The sequence below is a fragment of the Aplidium turbinatum genome, chromosome 2 (genome assembly GCF_918807975.1).
Source record: "Aplidium turbinatum chromosome 2, kaAplTurb1.1, whole genome shotgun sequence".
Taxonomy (NCBI): Eukaryota; Metazoa; Chordata; class Ascidiacea; order Aplousobranchia; family Polyclinidae; genus Aplidium; species Aplidium turbinatum.
The window spans coordinates 7,446,424-7,464,636 of record NC_137473.1 but is presented as its reverse complement, the minus strand read 5'-3'; the positions used below and the strand labels follow the sequence as shown (position 1 = coordinate 7,464,636).

Below are 18,213 nucleotides of genomic sequence, written 5' to 3'. Positions count from 1 at the left end.
TTGAGCGGTGTCAAAGGCTCTCATCACTTGGCTATACAGACGATGTAGCGCTAATGATGGTAATGTATTCGTTTTATTTTGATGGTTTGGTTTTTCTTTGTGGTTTGATGGTGGTCGTCGTTTTACCAAGATCGTTGTTGTCTTCTATTTTATGTAGTTAATCCGCCAGCCGCGGTAAGCTAGATAGATGAAAATTGCAGTGTTTGATGTTTATCCTACTTTTCTAGGGGCTTCTCCATGTAATTAATGTCACTACAATTCATTGGGAGACTATCATGATCGGTTCGGTCCCTCACGAGTTGTTAAGAATACGTCTAGCTTTCAGCCTGGGTTTACATCTACACCACATTGATGTATCTCCAGAAAGATAGAGATGAGCAAAATCAGCTCCCTAAACACTCCGATTTTCCTAGATGGTTTTGCCAAGATACTATTATCATGCAATCTTGATAGTCGTCAAACAGAAGTCATTTTTAACAGAACACATGCACTGTCACAACTAGACTACGCAGCCGAAGCATCAATAGCATGATTTTCGACTATCTAATATACATGCTTTTAACAAATTTATATTATCTCTTTTATGGGCTTAGGTATTTAGTCCATCTATTCAATCAAAATCACAATCAAACAGTGATTAAAGCAGCAATAATTTTTTCGATGTTGTACGTTTAGAAGTAACAATGGTGCAGCCAAGTGCTTCATAATCGTGCATTTGATTACTCGATGGCTTTGTCTCATATCTAAGCTAATGCGTGGTGGTTGAAGATTTCAAGACATCTACAAAGTCAAACCAATGCACTTTAGATTCTTATTTTTACTTTCTGCAAAGCAATTTAGTTAGTCAGTATTGATTACTGAGCAGCAAGTAAAAAGCAGCAGTTAAAGAAATATAAATTGGAAAAAGATTATATGCAACTTGTTATGTCATCAATAGCTGCTATTAGAACATTGCATAACTTCATGCATATTTGTCATAAAGTGAAAAGTTTATTATGATTCATAACTTTTTGATATGATTAATTATACTCTTATAGGTGAGATGATAGATGCACTGTAAGCAGATAATAGTAAACTCAAAATACTGAGCAATTGCATATCTGTACAGATATGCATCTGTACTTTGCATCTGTACAGATGCAAAGTACTTTGCATCTGTACTTGTACTTGCAAGATGTACTGCATCTGTACTTGCAAGATGCATCTGTACTTTGCATCTGTACAGATGCAAAGAACACTCGAAAATCCTAGCTACAAAGTGAAATGTAGTCTTATTCTTGGCTACCAAAGCTTCTGAATAAAGAGATAAGGTCCATATTATGGTATTTATGAGATGGTAGTGCCAGTTTTTTCACTGCTTTCCTTCAGTAAATTCTTTCGTCTGTGATAAACACAGAACGTGTATAAAAAGCGAATATTGTTTTTCTATACCCAAAGTAATCATGTGCTCTATCAAGTACACATATTTGGAAGCTAAGAGTCGTTACATATCTTCCTCCTTATTACAGTAATTATCCCTGCAGTATTTCTATAAAAAACAATAGCAGAATAATCATAGTTTTTCAGAGCAGAACAGGTAGGATGGTAGATTAACACACTCTAGCAGCCCCAGTCTCAAAAGTTCAAATAACATCACATGCAACGAACCACTTTGCAAGAACAGTTCAGCATAGAATGAGATAGGCTTCTACACACAATCATGTAGTTTTGAAAATTTTGGCCAACGAAACAATGTCCTATGCCAAGAGTAGAACAGGTGATAGGTTGTGACATACAAGCAAAGTTGCTGATGCAAACATTCACAAGCAAAAAGGAAGCATGAAGCTTCTGGTTTATTATTGCCTAATAACCGTGTCTGGTTTCAAAAATATCTATGGTAATTTTTAATGGATCTCATATAAAACTAAAGCAACGTTTGACAACATGATAAAAACAATCACAAGAATCATCAAAAAATCACTCATGATAATGGTTACTTCAGTGGGCGTTTGAAAAAAAAAACTACTTCTAAGAATTATCGTTAACCTATTATTGTGGATTTGCGTTTTTATTCACTAACCATTCGATGTTCTGATGGTAAAAGCAAACTGTCAAGTAAAATTATTCTTCAATATTGAAGACTAGAACAAGAATTCCTCTGATTCACTCCTCAGCTTAGGAGTTTAGAAAGTAATTCGGAGACGACATTTCACACACAACAATCAGAAAGATTATAAGAAATCAAAATCACAGCATCGAGTAGTTTACAAGAAGAACTTTAATGTGGACTACACAAACTGACAATCAAATAGTTATTTAGCATAGATACGCAAAACTAGTGTAACCAACCTTTAAAATTGTTTTCTTTTTTCTACTTTATCATCCACTTTAGGTGGCTACAATTATCCAAGTGTGGTAAACAATGTCTCTTTATATGTAGTGCTTTGATAGATACAAGATGGGACTGTTCACTAGGAATTATAGATTAATTTTATTTAATTTTACAAACGTCGGAAATAAAAAGCTAGTTATCATTTCAACATCTTGGGATAGTCTAGTCTACAGTTAACGAAGAACACAAGAAATTAATCTACTGTGCCCTAATAGGTTGGTACGTTGTGTCTTTGAAGGTTTTTTTCTGACTTTGGTAAGCAAAGGAAGTTTACATGAAGAAGATGAGAGTTGCTTTTTGTTTAGAAATGCCAAACTAATTTCTTAATCATTTAACTGAGTTAGTACATTTCAGAAAGCGTAGGATTTCTCACGTCGTAGAGACTGAGGGTTAATCAATTGACAATAGGATGCTGCGGAAACGTCTTAAATCTTTATTTTCTAAGCGTGGAAAAAAAGAATCCCCCCCTCCTATACCCCCAAAAAGTCCAACTGTGCCTGAAAAATCTCCTGCAACACCTTTCAGCCCAACATATTCTGAAAAAAGCTTAATAGCATTTACTTTTACAAAACCCGATGTTAGTCTACCTGCCTTGCCCCCTGTAGACCACGGAAAGCTATCAACACCCGAAAAATATTCTTCAAATCTATTATTGGCATCACCGAAAGTAATCTCTTTACATCATTCATCACTGATATCAAATTGTAAGTATTTCCTCAAAGACATTTAGCCTACATAATTAACAATATGAAGAACAGTAGCGCTTTTCATTGTCTTTTATTGGAAAAGATTCTTATCAAAAACTTCCATTTAAACCTTCAATGTATTTTGCATAGAACAAGTGTCTTCTTGTGATGTTTTATGACATCATGCGTATCTGCAACTAACTGTGTATAAATACTGCAGAAAAAAGTATCTGGGTCTGCTTTCGGCCAGTAGTATCACTGCATTGTTTTTGCTGTATGATGAGCACTCATTTTTGAGCAATAGCTAGTAGATTCGCCACAAAATACGCACTACACACTAAGGCTATGTTAGCAAGTAAGTTGTGATTCGCACAAAATGAGTTCCTACATACTTAGTTTTTATCTACATCAAAGGCGGTTACTAGTCACTAAAATCCTTTACAGGCTGTTCCACTTACTTGAGATCATCAGAAACATCTTATTCAAATAGAATGTCTATTTGAAGATTTTATTTCAATAGCAACATTCTGATGATCCCAATTAAAGGTGAAACAACTTGGAAAGGTTTTTAGTAACTGCGTTTGATATAATCTACTCTGCTTGGCTTTTTTGGTTGGCATTGAGCACTTATTTATAGTATTAATAGTATTTATTATATTTCGTATCTATATAGTTTGTATTTAACTTGTGATAAAGTATTGGGTTTTTGCCAAAAAATTGGAGTAAATTTGGTTAAGGTTGAAATTATTCATGAAAGCTTGGTGTCAAAAACTTTATTTGATGCAATATTTTTAAAGCAAAAGGCAACCAAAGTGGACCGAGACAGTACACTTAGCTTTCCTTGAGAGATAGTTTGCCCAAGTCTTTTGTCAACTCGGATTCCACAATGCGTACATCTGACGCATGGCAATGTATACGCTATGACGTATCTATGACGCAATGCTAATTATGAATCATTTGTGCAGGTGACTTCGAGCAGTATGTAGGTCTTTTTGACTACTTTGCGATGTCCGCAGATGATCTTACGTTTTCCAAAGGCGAAGAACTTCTCTTGCTTGCAGCGTATGTACAGATACGCAAATATTTGCAATAGGCCTACAATTAATGGTAGTGATTAGTGAATATTAAAATCGAATTCTGCAGTAATTTACGCAGGTGTTCAAATAACCAACAAAACACTCCGAGCATATTCCTACCTGATGGTTCCAATTAACTACTTATTGGTACGTTGAATGTTGAAAGAGTCTCTTTTGCATGGTGGATTATTTGGATAAAATGCATCAAAACAGGCCATTAGTTACATTTAAAAACTTTTAAATGCCCACAGAATGCTCTTAGGCTGTCATTTAAACTTGTTTTTAAATCAAAAACATGCTGCACTTTTTGATAAGAAAAAATAGTCCTTTAAACAAATTATTATATGATTAATCATTTTTTCTTTTATCGAGACCTTGTATGATGCGTATACGTAGTTGAAGATTATAAGCGTAGCAGAGTTGAGCAGAGAGAGAAAGTTAATCTTTGTCCCATGAGCCAGAATATAATCGAAGGGTTTTCTAAATGATGCTCCGTGCTTTTTTGTACGATTGAATTTGAAAGGCAGACAGGTGGAATGTGTTTTAAAGAAACGCATTATCAACCTGACAAACGCACTTTCAGATCATAAAATTGACTTTAACATTATTATTATTATCATTGATTTGCATCAGACAAGAATGTCCATATTCGAACTAACAAACTAAAAAATACACAAAAAATAGATGGTACACAGTTGAACACAAACAGGAACGGCGTAAAAGCAGCCAGAAGACAATTCAGAGCAATCACTGGCAGATGCAATGAACTTCGGTCAGTGTTTAGTTTAGTGGTTATAAAAATGAAATAGTTAACTAGAGTATTATTATGTTGCATGTGTTTAGTGAAGGAGATTGGTGGCTTGTCAAATCTACTTCAACAGGACGACAAGGATATGCACCAAAAAACTTCATTGCTCCAGTTGGTGCGTTGGAAACAGAACAGTACGTAAAAGAAAATTTAAAATTGTGCATTTGATTTCTATTCTAAACTTACTATATAGGTTTAATTAAGTTCATAGCGACAACGAATAGATCACAGGGACAATCAACATTTATTCATTTTAACCAATATTGAAAACAAAAGACGTGCGCTTGATTTCAAGACGTGGAAAATCAAATGGCAAATACTGCACTCAGCAGGCTACAATCTTTGTAGCATTTTATTGCATTCATGTATATCGTAGACGTAGGCTACTATGCTATTTTTAAAGACAATTCGAAAAATGTACAAAATGTTATAAACTACCATTTAAAAAGATTATTGTAATGAAAATGTTCTGCTTATCATTTCAACAACGAATTCCTGCCGTTGCCACTAAGACGCAAAACATCTGAAAGCGCAAACTTAGGTTTTGACCTTTTGCCTGGACAGTAGAGCTAAAAGAAGACATAAGATGACTTTCGGACGTTAACCTGTACAGATTGACTCATCAATAAGACCCTCACTTGTCCTTCATTGTGCATGAAAATGATGTTATACACTGGTATGACCTAACAAGCAAAATTGTTAATCACTTAGGCACAAGTCACAATCACACATAATATAGACAATGGAATACATCGAACTTACTTTCCATTTTGCAGTGAAGCAAAACTATTTTTAGATACGAAATAAATCTAAACTTGTTGCTGTTTAACACCACCATGGAGAGTTATAGAACAATAACTTACCCGGCTTGATTCTGTGTTACTGTAATGAAACTAGTTAGTGGTAAAAGAAACGCACAACAATGATAAAATGCATTTCATGACAACTTGTGGGAAAAATAAGTAAGTCATATACAATTACAGTCACGTACATTACAATCGTATATATAATTACAAACAGTATTTTAATGCATAATTATTGTTCTTTACGCAGTCCTCTCTTTTGATTTGTTCACAGATGGTACTTTGGGGATAAATCTCGGAAAAACTGCGAAAGAATTTTAATCAACAACAATTCACCAAGTGGAACTTTTTTGGTTCGAGACAGTGAAACTGCACCAGGTATAATATTCAATGCAATTAAATATACTCATGGGCACCTAGAGATGCGGCCTGATTTGTCACATTTTGCAGATTTTGATTACAGCTACTGTTGGTGTTTGACTGACATTTTCTAAGATTTTTTTACTTTTTGCTGTCTCCTATTGATATAAAAGCTTTTTGTTGCCTTGGGGAAGCAGTAGAAAATGAGAAAATGTAAGTTGAAAAGCGCTAAATCAGACTGTTATTGAAAAATTAACAGTCTGACTAAAATCTTCGAAATCAAATTTTCTTTGTTTTTCAACATGTGAGGATGTTAAAACCTATTGTGTCATCTGGGGAAGACAGTAAAAAAAGCGTAAAAATATAATTTTTAGAAAAATTTATACATTTGCCAAAAGTTAGTAAAATCTGGAAATTTCTGCAAAATGTGACAAATCAGGCCGTATCTTTAGGTAGCCATGATATACTCTAGAAACATTATATTTGCCTAATATGGTATGTATGAAAGTTTCAATGGGGTAAATAAAACTAAAAACAAAATCATCTTCTAAAGTTGAAATGAAGTTGTTCCAAATAAAATCCTTTCGTAACGGATTAAGTGCCGTATTTCAACAATTTTAAGTTGACTTGAATGTCATGACTTAACCCTATCTGTAGCGACACGGGGTTTTATGAGGACGGCACACTCTAGTGGTGAAATATTTCTCAGAAGGAATGCTAGAAATGTGAAATTTCTTGACTTTCAGTTTTTATTCTTTTCGAATTTTCTCAACCTAAACTGATCATTTTTGTACCTTCCTGCTCTTCCCAAGAAGCATTTCGTCTCAGATGGCTGGACATTTTCGTGCAATGTTAGTTATGAATATGTTCATGTTAGTGCAATATAAATGTTAGTGTAATTACTTTGAAATGTAAAAACGCCTAAAAATGCCATATATTTATAAGCAAAAGTAATTTTTTGTTTAGGTTAGCATTACTCTGTGTTATGATTCAAAAATTTCAATTTTGATGTTATTTTTGGGAAATTAGAATAAAAACCGATATTCTGACATTTTTCCTCTCAAACAATTTATTTGAAATAAATTTGTTGGGTAAAAATTTAATTTCTATACACACAATACACATGATTATTATCTTGTAAAATATTTTGACTCTGTGATTTCCAAAGCTCCCGTTATTAGCGATTAATTAGCACAGGTTAAAATAGCCCGTGACGTGCTTTCCGAGTACGAATACAGCCCGTATTAAGATATGGTAAATGGATTTTATTATTTTTTATTACAAAGTTGGTTGTAAACGATGTCACAACATTGCTGGTTAGAATTACAACAAGTCATGTGTCTTTGCAGGGAACTTTTCTCTTTCTATTGTGAAAAGAGACGAATCCAATGACTTTTCTGTAAAGCATTATCGGATTATAAAGAACAGAGATGGCTTTTATCACATCACAAACAGAATTCAGTTTTCAAATTTAAGAAGGCTTGTTTCCCATTACAAAGGTGAGAAATGTTTCAACTGAACCACCGCGTTGTTTGAAGCTTAAGATAAAGTAAACGTAAAGGCAAGGAAGCGGTTGTTCATGTTCAGCATATCAATTGCTGTCTTACCAAAGCATTGTGAAAATATCTTATTATCTTCTTTGTGTGATATCTTCTCAGCTGCGCCTCTATACGGCTGCATTAATACTGCCTGCTTTGTAAAGCGCTGAGGAGGAACGCATTATGAGATGGATACAGCGCAATATAAAAACAAATATTATAATCTTTTTTGGGCCGAGGGTCTTTCCTCTTTCTTTACCAAGTTAAGAAATTGTACTGGATTACACTGAATGATTGTTATAGAGCAGTCAGCCTTTGTTCTCGTCATTGAAGACACGCAGACATTCTGTTCCATTTGGCAGGCGGTGATTCACACATGTGCCTCATCATGACGACAGAACAGATAAATGTCACAACACGCTATATATAGTGTTTTCTATAGTTGTTCACTGTCACACCAGTGTCGAAGCCAGATAAGAGTATTGTTTGTGTTGTTTTTTAATTCAATGTAATCACAAGAAGAGAGAAGGGGACAATTAATGAGGATGTGCTTTATCGTCTGATTGTTAAAACACTTTAAAGACATGCCATGCCTGAAAGCGGGAATAAAGATTGGCTTTTTTTGCTTTAACCTTCTTTTAATTTAAGTTTCAATAACGGGGAAGACGCCCAAAAGTGCAACAGGTAACTGCAGAAAAAATTGCTTAAAATGTAAAAAAAGAAAATTCATTTCAGCTGCTGCCGATGGTCTTTGTCATAATCTAATCTATCCATGCCCAAAAACTGAACCTTCGTCGACAAATACATTTGGATCTGATCTTTGGGAGATTGATCGAAGCCAGCTTACATTGGAGAAAAAATTAGGAGCGGGAATGTTTGGAGATGTTTGGAAAGGTGAATTTTCTGAAGTACATTATAAACATTTTATACTGCAGATCGCGGCTTCTAAAAGATTTTTATTGTGCGACTCCATTTCAGAAAATTGTTTGCAACTTCTTGGTGGGCAGTGCACTGTGTAGTGTGTACACCACCCGTTATTGTCCCACTTTTAGTTTGTTTGGCAATCCTAAAGTTACAATTTGCAACTCCGTTTTGGGTTTCAATCGTGAAAGAAACCCTGCTGTAGATAACCATTTTTTCATATTGTATACTTTTTACCAAATTTTGAAAACAGACGAAAAAACAATGGGTGGGAATTGTTTAGTGCCACATCTACGACTTAGCAATGAGATCATTTTTTTTACGAAAATAAACAATTAGTTACATTTTGTATTCTGAATAACATCTAGAGACCGGACCAGAAGTTAGTACGTCAGCATCTAATTCATTGCATCATTCAACGAGTTTGGAATTGTGAAACTTTCACTCAAATAAATTTCTTACTTTTTAAATTTATTCAAAATATTGTAAGACAATTCATTATTGTTTCTTCAATAAAATAGAAAGTTTTTACACTGATCCCATCTAGTAAAAGTAATTCTTTTTACCTTAGTCCAACGTGTGCAGACGTTGAATTAATGCAAAAAAAATGATTTTGCTGTTCGGGATGAAATTGTTAGATTACTCAACTAATGTCCGCTCCGATAGCTCAGTTGATTAGCGCATGAATTCGTGAACGAAAAAGTTTCAAGATTAAGTGGGGCTGATGGTTCGATTATCGGGATGTGCGCTTGAGCAACGCACTTTAAAGGCATACTAAAGGAAAATTTCAAACCGGAATTAAGCATTAAAATGAGTAAACTGAACATTCAAGAATACATTTCAAAAACAATTACCCAAAAAAATTTGTTTTCAATGGCGCTGGCAAGGCCCAAAGTCCAGTGTTTCATTTATTTTCATTTTTTTCAAAATGACCAAAACGTGCAAACACAGCTCAAGAATACGTCATAAAGTCCAGCAATAACAAAAACCACGTTACCAATCTGATGTTTTGAGCAAACTGTCTGCTGTTTTGATGTTAAAATGTGCTGTTTTGATGTAAATACATACATAGCCTACAGTCAAATCGCCCGCAGTAACAATTATTGCGTGATCGGTTGATTGCTAGACTTTATGACGTAGACTTTATGACGTTCTTTACAGTCGCACGCTTCGTTGCTCAGGCCAATCTCATTTTGAAAGCTCTGACAAAAGCACGCGCACAATGGTGGTCAGACCGCAATGGGGCAAAATTTTATTGAAAATCGTTTTATGGTAGCATGTTAAACACAAAGAACGTGGAAAATCGCCAAGTCAGGTTTTTCCTTTAATACCCCTTTAAAGACTGCTCTCCATTCAGCAGCACCTAATGGTCGAAGTAATTCCCCGGCAACAACACTTCAACAGTCAGAAATTTTACACTGTCCGTCTTGGTAACCGGCCCGGCGTCAAAAGCCTCTACAAGTGTGTGAAACTACTAGGAATAATCTATCAAGGCTTTGTCAGTCCGAGGATGAATATTCAAAACCAACCAACCACTCAAAATTTCAAACATTTTTTTAAATGGCATAAAAATGAATGTCTTGTTTTTGAACCGTGCATTTTTAGGAATATGGAATTCATCTGTCGAAGTTGCCATTAAAACTTTGAAGCCGGGCACCATGTCAACGCAAGCATTTCTGGAAGAAGCTAACATCATGAAGAAACTTCGACACGAAAAATTAGTCAATTTATATGCAGTGGTAAGGATTCCCACTTGCCCTGCTTGTGGTACTTTAGCTTTAGGATACAATGATATCGTTTGCATGGTTTGCAAAACTGATTTCTACAGTTGGAAATGTAAAAACACTTTTACTGCCCAGAAGTTCATTGAAGATCTTTAGTGATATATGTTTGTGAGAAGTCTTTACTGTTAATATGAAAATAATTTACCATTAATTGCTCTGACAAAGTAACAATATCGTAGGCTACATGTGAAAGTAATAACGCCCAAAACATATGAACTAAGTTCATAGTTCAGCAAATGTTGCGAACAGCTCAAATGAAATAGTTAAGCCGAGCGCTTTTTGCAGTTTGATTGAAAAACCCAAACGGTTCTGCAATGATCAATTTCTCATACAATTTCATAAATCATGAACAATTTTTGAATTCCAAATTTTTGTCCCCAACAACCTTGATATTTTCCACCTAACATCACTGCATTTTAAAAGGAATCAGTAAATTTATAGATATTCTGTTGCAATCAAACCTTTTTGATTTTTGACGAGGATCATTTTTAAATCATGCTGGGCGCGAAAGAATTAAATTTTATTTATAACTGGAATAAAATATTACTTGATCACTTTGTTTTCCCACTCTACTCCTTGGTTGGGTTATTTATGGCCAGTTTTATAAAGCTCTTCTTGTTTGATTGCCTCAGTCACAGCTAATTCATCATCTTTATATCAGGTTTCTACTGAACCGATCTACATTGTGACAGAGTTGATGTGCAACGGATCTTTGCTTGATTATTTGAAAACTGGAGAAGGAATGCATACACGACTTGTCGATCACATTGATATGGCAGCACAGGTTAGAATGAGCTATGCTAAAATTTAAGCAGATGTTTTATTTTCACTCAAAGTAGAGGTTATTGAAGAGTTTGTGAATGTTTTACACGAAAACTTGTGTTCTGATAAGAATCAAACTTCCGATGATGTTGTATTAAAGGATGCTTATATAATTGTGCAAACACTCAAAAGATGATATTCCCTTATAATTATCACTCTTATAATAATCTTATATAAATGTTGTATAAATCAAGCGCTATGTAGCATCAGTTTCTGTGGTCACAAATCATGGTTTCGATTGTTTGAGATGTTGTGGCGAAACTAAATCATCCATATCCTTTCCCCTAAATTTTCAAGCCCTTGACTTAATTATTTCTGCTTCGCTGAGTTTTACGTTCTTGCTTATCTTCTTTTTTTTTCGTTTTTGTTTGATCAGAATCTTACTGACTTTACAAACACTCACACCACTTTAATTTAAAAAAAAGTGTATGTATTATTATAGGCTAGCTTGTAGCTTTTGTTATTTGTAGTTTATTTATTTTGGCTTATTTGAATAATCTTGATTGAAGTTGATCTTTGTTACAAATCGATATTTAACTGAAGTCGATTGGACGAATAAGCCAAACAAAAGTTTAAATTGCATGAATAAAACAGATTTGTAAAGAATTGTATAAAAATCAAAAAAACTCTTCACAATGTTGATATTAACGATCTGTATAAATTTGCAATTATTATACGTTATTGCACAGGTTGTGTGACTTAACTGTCACATATGTTTACATAGGTTATATATCTGCAAAGTAACGTTAACGCCAGACACAGTTTCCTTTAAAAACATCAAATTTGTATTTTCGGTCAAGGAAGGTCTATACCGAGAAAAAAGATGGAAAAAATACTGTATTATTATTATACCAGATATTCGATAACTCGTGGATTGTCAATTTGAAATAATTCAAACTCCATCTGACATGTGTTGTTTAAACATGAAGGACTATAAATTTCCAGTTGAAAATCTTGTTCTAATCATTCCTTAGAACAAAAATTGAATTTTAGATTGCAGAAGGAATGGCGTACATCGAAAAGAACAAATATGTGCACAGAGATTTGCGAGCGGCAAATATTCTGGTGGGAAAGGACCAAATTTGTAAAGTTGCTGACTTTGGGTTAGCACGTTTGATTGAATCCGGTGAATACAACGCAAAAGGTGAAAATATTACAATTACATCTTATGCTTTTACCCACATTTATATTATATTTTTGCTGTATAGAAAAGACCCAGGAAGTTAACTTTTGCCTTATTACTGATAGAAAAGCAAGATTTTCTGAAAAAAGCCTCATATGAACAGAATTTACTGTAAAAATTAACTAACCACACACAAACTCACTTAACTAACGAATATATTTGATACTTTGGTTTTGGATTTCTCCACTAATGCAAAGGAGATATATGTAAAAATTCATTCTGCTGCACTTTCTGCTTTGAAAGATATGGATAATTATGATTAAAGTTGGCTAACTAGATTTCTTCTCCCCCCGCTTTGTCTCTTGGAGCCCTACCACACTTCTTGAAACTTTTTGGTGACTCAAATAGCCTACATGGAACTGTTTAGATACAAAACTTCGTAAGGAAAGAGCTTTGTTTGATATATATTTTGTATGAAAGATATGTGTTTTAATGTCTGTTACGATAGTTCAGTTGGTTGAATGCCTGACTTTACAAACGAAAAAAACTTCAAAATCAAACAGCGCTGCTTCGAGTTTAGATGTATGTGCTTACCCAATGCATTTCAAAGACAGCTTTTCATTCAGCGGAACTTTAGTGAATGGAATAATTCATCGACAACAACACTTCAACAAACGAAAACTCCACATTGTCATTCTTGGTGACCGGGCCTCGATCAGTGGTCCAGAGCTTCTACAAGTATGTAAAAATGCAAGGATCAATCTCTCAAAGAAGCTTTCTTAGTCCACAAATAAAGATTCCCACAATGAATCGACATGGAATTGCTTTGTTGATGCTTTTTTTTATTCGTATTTATTGAAAATACGCCCTTGGTCAAACATATCTATAAAATAAAAAACTTTTTACAGAATCTAAGTTTCCAATTAAGTGGACGGCTCCAGAAGCTGCCGAATATGGAATTTTTTCTATCAAGTCGGACGTGTGGAGTTTTGGAATATTACTTTCTGAAATAATTACAAAGGGAAGGATGCCATACGCTGGTAAGTCACACGCATTTTTTTCATAAGCAAACACACCATACAACAATCGCTGTAGTTATCATACAGTAACAATAATCGAGTGATGAGATCCGTGGTAAAACGCTCAAAAAAAATAAGACCTTATAGAAATCACTTAAAAGCAGGCGTTTGTGTTTTTGGAAGGGCGTTTCAAAGTATGCCCGAAGATAGATAGTTGGATTAGCTTCCTTGGTTTCCCTCTACTTCATTCCAATCTCTACGATCTGGGTATCAGCCTAAATAGGACAAAAAAATCAAAATGCCACTGATTTCGTTTGTTTGATTGCTATATAGCCTACAAGTTACATTCTGTGAGAGTGATTAGTCGGTCTGTTCCAGTTGTGAAGTAGTACACTCTATTGGCCTACACATTTAAACTCAGCGAAAGATAAACCATACATATACTGACGTAAAACTCAGAAACTTCATTCAAAATATTAAACGCCAAAGACACATACAGAAATATTTTATAACACTGGAACACTGTGTGGAACAATAGTAAATAGTTATTGCAACTTATTGCTTAATGTTATAATTCATAGCATCTTGTGTGATAGCGGGTTGAAAATCTAGATTATATTCACTAACCAAGTTTTATCTACAGGCTTTAAAATACTTTTTAGTCATAATATTGTTTAGTTACCGGATTTTTAAGTTTTTAGTCATACATTTAAACAATGTAGGCTTTTTTGGGGTAAAAGTTAAGCAGAAGTTTCAAAAGTTGTGATCAATGCTGGAATTAGAGCAAATGTTTCATAGCAAACTCAGGTTTGTTTCAAGTAAAGTAAAGGCCTCAATAGATCCCTTATTGTTGTTTCGCTGATCTAAGGATATATGATAAAGTTTACAAACATTTCAGGTCTTCCCAAATCGGAGCTTTTAGAAAAGTTGCACGCTGGATATAGAATGCCCAAGCCCCCAACTAAGCACCCTGAGCCTACCTGTCCAGATTCTTTGTATGAGATGATGCTTAATTGCTGGAAGAGAGAACCTGAAAAACGACCAACATTCTATTATTTGCAGGTCAATTTAGGAAATATGTTGAAAATTTAGCAAAAATTGCATTTTAGGCCCTGAGAAAGCATTCCTTTTTCGGCATAATAGATCAAAACGAAAGCAAAGATCACACACAGAAAATTGTGTGATATGTTTAGCTATATCGCAAAATTTGTTTTTTGTAAATAAAATTAACCAGGTACGGAAACTTGTACAATTTATTGATAAAGCTTTCGCCACCGTAATTGTATCTTAAATGAAGGATCCTTGTATAACTTTTCATCCTCAATAACATCGAGAAACCAGAACAAAGGTTGAGAGACATTTGCGTCCATTTTATTACTTATTTCTTTTTTGTGTAAGAAAAGTTAGTAATCTTTGTAGGCCTAAAAGTCAAAGTTGAAAAAAAAAATCAGATTAACTCAAAATTTAGCCTACTTTTTTGTCCACTTGCCATCAGTTGTATTTTTCTCAACAACAAAATACTATTCAACAGGGATTCTTAGAAGACTACTTTCAAGCTACGGAACCACAGTATCACGAAAACGAAGATTTATCCGGCTAGCATCACTTACAACCTTCTTCTACTTTGTGGAATTGGATCACTAAAGCTGCTCCACTGAGCTGCAGTAAAAGGGTTTCATCGATCGCCAAGAAAGAGTATCAACATCAACATTCAACAGTTCCGTTATCAAAAATATTTTTCAATTTGGTTGCGAGGTCATCTTTTGCTTCCAGTCTGTGCAACGTCCATTTTGTTCAGATGATGAAACCTTGATTCCAGGACCTATAGAAGCTTGGATTGAAATCACAAACAATATTGTGCGGTCGCAGTACATCGTTTACGTGCAACGTAAATGATGCGAAATAGTGATTCACGTTTGCTTCGTTGTTAATATTTCTTCAAAGGTTTGTAATGCACAAAGCAAATGGTGATGAAAGATTCGGCTTAATATTGTAGAAAAGTCACTGACTTGTGGACAGGCATTTTTAAACTGTTATAAACATTTCACCAACCAAATCGATGCAATGTATACACTTGAATAAAATGTTTACTTTAAGTTTAAAAACTACTACGTAACCATTTTAAAAAACCAAGCAAGGTGAAAATTGAGTATTTTATATGTTAAAGCAGCTTTCCATTGAGAAACATTTTGGTGAATAGATTTATGTTGTCACACTAACTCAGACGATGTCATTGAGCTACGAGACTTGATACAACTTCGTAAAACTTTAACCTTTTTTTTCTCAAAAACTAGTTTTGCCACTACAGTAAGCTAGTGCTTAAACTCAAGCTGTCAATTGTTAAAAGTAAACTTTTAACAATTTTTAGTTTAACAATGCATAATATGAAATGTGTTCCTTTATCTATATTGTTTTAAGTAGCCTATTTGGTTAGTTCGTGATTTTAAGCGTTTGGTTGGTTCATAACATTAAATAAATGGCATCCTCCATTTATCAGAGGCGAACGAATCCAATATTTTTAAGATCTGGATCCGCATTAGCTTATTGAGATCCGGATCCGATACAGATCCGACAATTTCTAGATATCTCAAATATGAATTCGAAATAGATCCGAATAATTGTACTTCAGAAAACATATAAAAAAAATTATTCACTGCAACAAGTTAACATAATTATTCATATTTATTGTTAAAGGTGTAATTGCAAAACGTTTAAGGCGTAACGTTAGCTTGGAAAATAGGAAAAAGCATGGCATGTACATGTAACACATGCAAACGCCATGGTTTAAAATTTTCTCCAGGTTTGAAAATTTTACCATGAGCTTATATGAAATCTAAGTTTTTTTTTTTTTTTTTTTTTTTAATTAAAAATAAAACAGAAATCATGCAAATAATGGAATCCCGCTCCGGCTTCTATAAAAAAAAGCCATTCATGCAATTAATTTGACTGTTGGAGTTTTGTGAGAGTGGACTATGTTTCACTACAAGGACACTCATTAGGGCCTTTATATTAAGTTTTATTGTACAGTTTCGTTAAGAATAAAGTTTGTCGTTTTTACTGTGAATAATTCAATAATGACTCCGATTATAAATTGGACTTTATTGAAGACATGAGCTGTTTTAATAATATGTTTCTGAAATAATTGACTTTTCTTTTTTGTTGCTGAAACATAGCTGCTCGTATATTCTTACTTTTAGGATATGAAATGTTCACATGATGTTTTCAGAATGTTGTATTATTTCCGAAAGTATACTTATTGCTTCAGATTCTTCAGACAGCCTGTGCTAACGATTGATTAATTTTATCATCAACATACCAGTCATATTGCCGGCACCAATAAAAATTTTACCAACCTTTTTACATTTCTAACTTCTTTATTTTAACTTGTGTCCACCACGAGAGGCGGTGGGATGGCGCAGTTCGAATTCGCTTGCTTTCCAATCATGCAATCCTAGTTCGGTGGAATAGTTCAGAGCGGGTTTAGTTTCTGAAGAAACGGTGGACGAGAGAAAGTAAATAACTATACCTTACTCTCGTTAGTGCCAAAGGCTTAGGGAACCTTATCGTCTCATCTCCTGACGCTTAGATTCAAATAAGGGACCACCTTTACTTTGCCTACCCCTAAAGCTTAGTTTCATACGAGGAAACGTGCCTACAAGGAAAGATAAGTGCCTGGCGTTTCATACAAAGAAACGTTGTGGTCAAACAACCCTGGTTGATTCTCGGGATGTGCGCTCGAACAACGTATTTAGTGGATGGAACAATTTGCAAAACATAACATTTCAACAACAAGCAAAAACTATGTCGATTTCGGTGGTCGAATCAGTTTCAGTAATGTAAAGCCTAAAAAAAGATATGTGAAACTTCCTTGATTAAGCTGCCAAAGAGACTGGATGAACCCAAGGTGTAAATGAAAAAAATATTCTTATAATACACTGATTACAACATGACAGTGAAAATATCACTTGAATGAAAAATCATAATAATGAGATTAATTTTTATGGAAAATTTTGATTTTAAAATTGTCTTAACGTTCCCAACACACGTAAGAGTTTCAGCTTCAGAAAAAAGTGTAGGAGCAGAAAAACTAAAACGTTCGCTTGCAATGATTTCATCTGGTGACTCATATCGAATTCGAAACGGCAGGAAAGAAACTCTTCGAATGAAGTATTGTGGCAGCGTCATTGTCCGGATATACGTCATAATCACAAGCAGGCTACACAAATGAGTGACACGAGATGTCACCACACATGAAACAATCTTCGTTTGTTTAAACCAGGGGTCATCAAACTTTTTTGTCTGAGGGCCGGATTGCTGCGAGATTAACAGCTGCGGGCCAGAAGCAAATTCCAAATTTGGCCTATTTGGCAGGTGGCGCGTAGCTCAACAGCAACGTCAATCCTTTACAAAAATTTTGGTAACTTTTTTCCTTAACAGTTGTAGTGCAGCTGTTATTTCCGCAGCACGTGGCGGGCCAATTCCGGCTGCGGGCCGTAGTTTGGTGACCTCTGGTTTAAACGATTACACATCCAAGTTTTGAACTTCTGAAAAGTTAGCATGGTTGCAAGCAACAAACCTACATCTGTTTTACATCAATATTTTTCATTTAATATTAAAGATTTATTGTGAAAGGTGTTGTAAGGTGCATGCGTGTTGTTATTATGCCTTTAAACACACCTGGTAGGTGTCTTAGTTTAAAGCTGATTGTAGAAGATTTCTTTAGGCTTTTAGGCTTATTGCCAAGTGAACGTTAGGCTACTGAAAAAGCAAACTTTAGATCACAGTAATTGTGGTCCACCAATTATTGGTGGTGCAGTACCTGATCTTTATTTACCAAACTCTGTCTCAGTAACTTAATAGAGGAAACCTGGTATTATAGAATAAGTATGTGGGTTCAATGTT

At 34.5% G+C, this 18,213-nt stretch overlaps 1 protein-coding gene across 1 annotated transcript; it reads left to right on the top strand.

The window, feature by feature from the left end:
* The first annotated feature begins 3,402 nt into the window (after positions 1 to 3,402).
* Positions 3,403 to 14,911, top strand: LOC145788283 (tyrosine-protein kinase fyna-like). The gene is made up of 12 exons (XM_082600065.1): positions 3,403 to 3,412; positions 4,023 to 4,119; positions 4,977 to 5,075; positions 6,019 to 6,122; positions 7,454 to 7,603; positions 8,378 to 8,536; positions 10,169 to 10,302; positions 11,009 to 11,131; positions 12,163 to 12,313; positions 13,201 to 13,332; positions 14,210 to 14,373; positions 14,843 to 14,911. The coding sequence occupies exons 1-12, from the start codon at positions 3,403 to 3,405 to the stop codon at positions 14,909 to 14,911; spliced, it is 1,392 nt and encodes a 463-aa protein (XP_082456191.1).
* The last annotated feature ends 3,302 nt before the right edge of the window (positions 14,912 to 18,213 follow it).

What these genes read in the sequence shown, in the direction of transcription:
- LOC145788283 (XM_082600065.1), top strand. An exon ending in AGACAGTGAAACTGCACCAG is followed by an intron (nt 6,123 to 7,453) that starts GTATAATATTCA and finishes GTGTCTTTGCAG; the next exon opens with GGAACTTTTCTCTTTCTATT. An exon ending in ACATTGATATGGCAGCACAG is followed by an intron (nt 11,132 to 12,162) that starts GTTAGAATGAGC and finishes ATTGAATTTTAG; the next exon opens with ATTGCAGAAGGAATGGCGTA.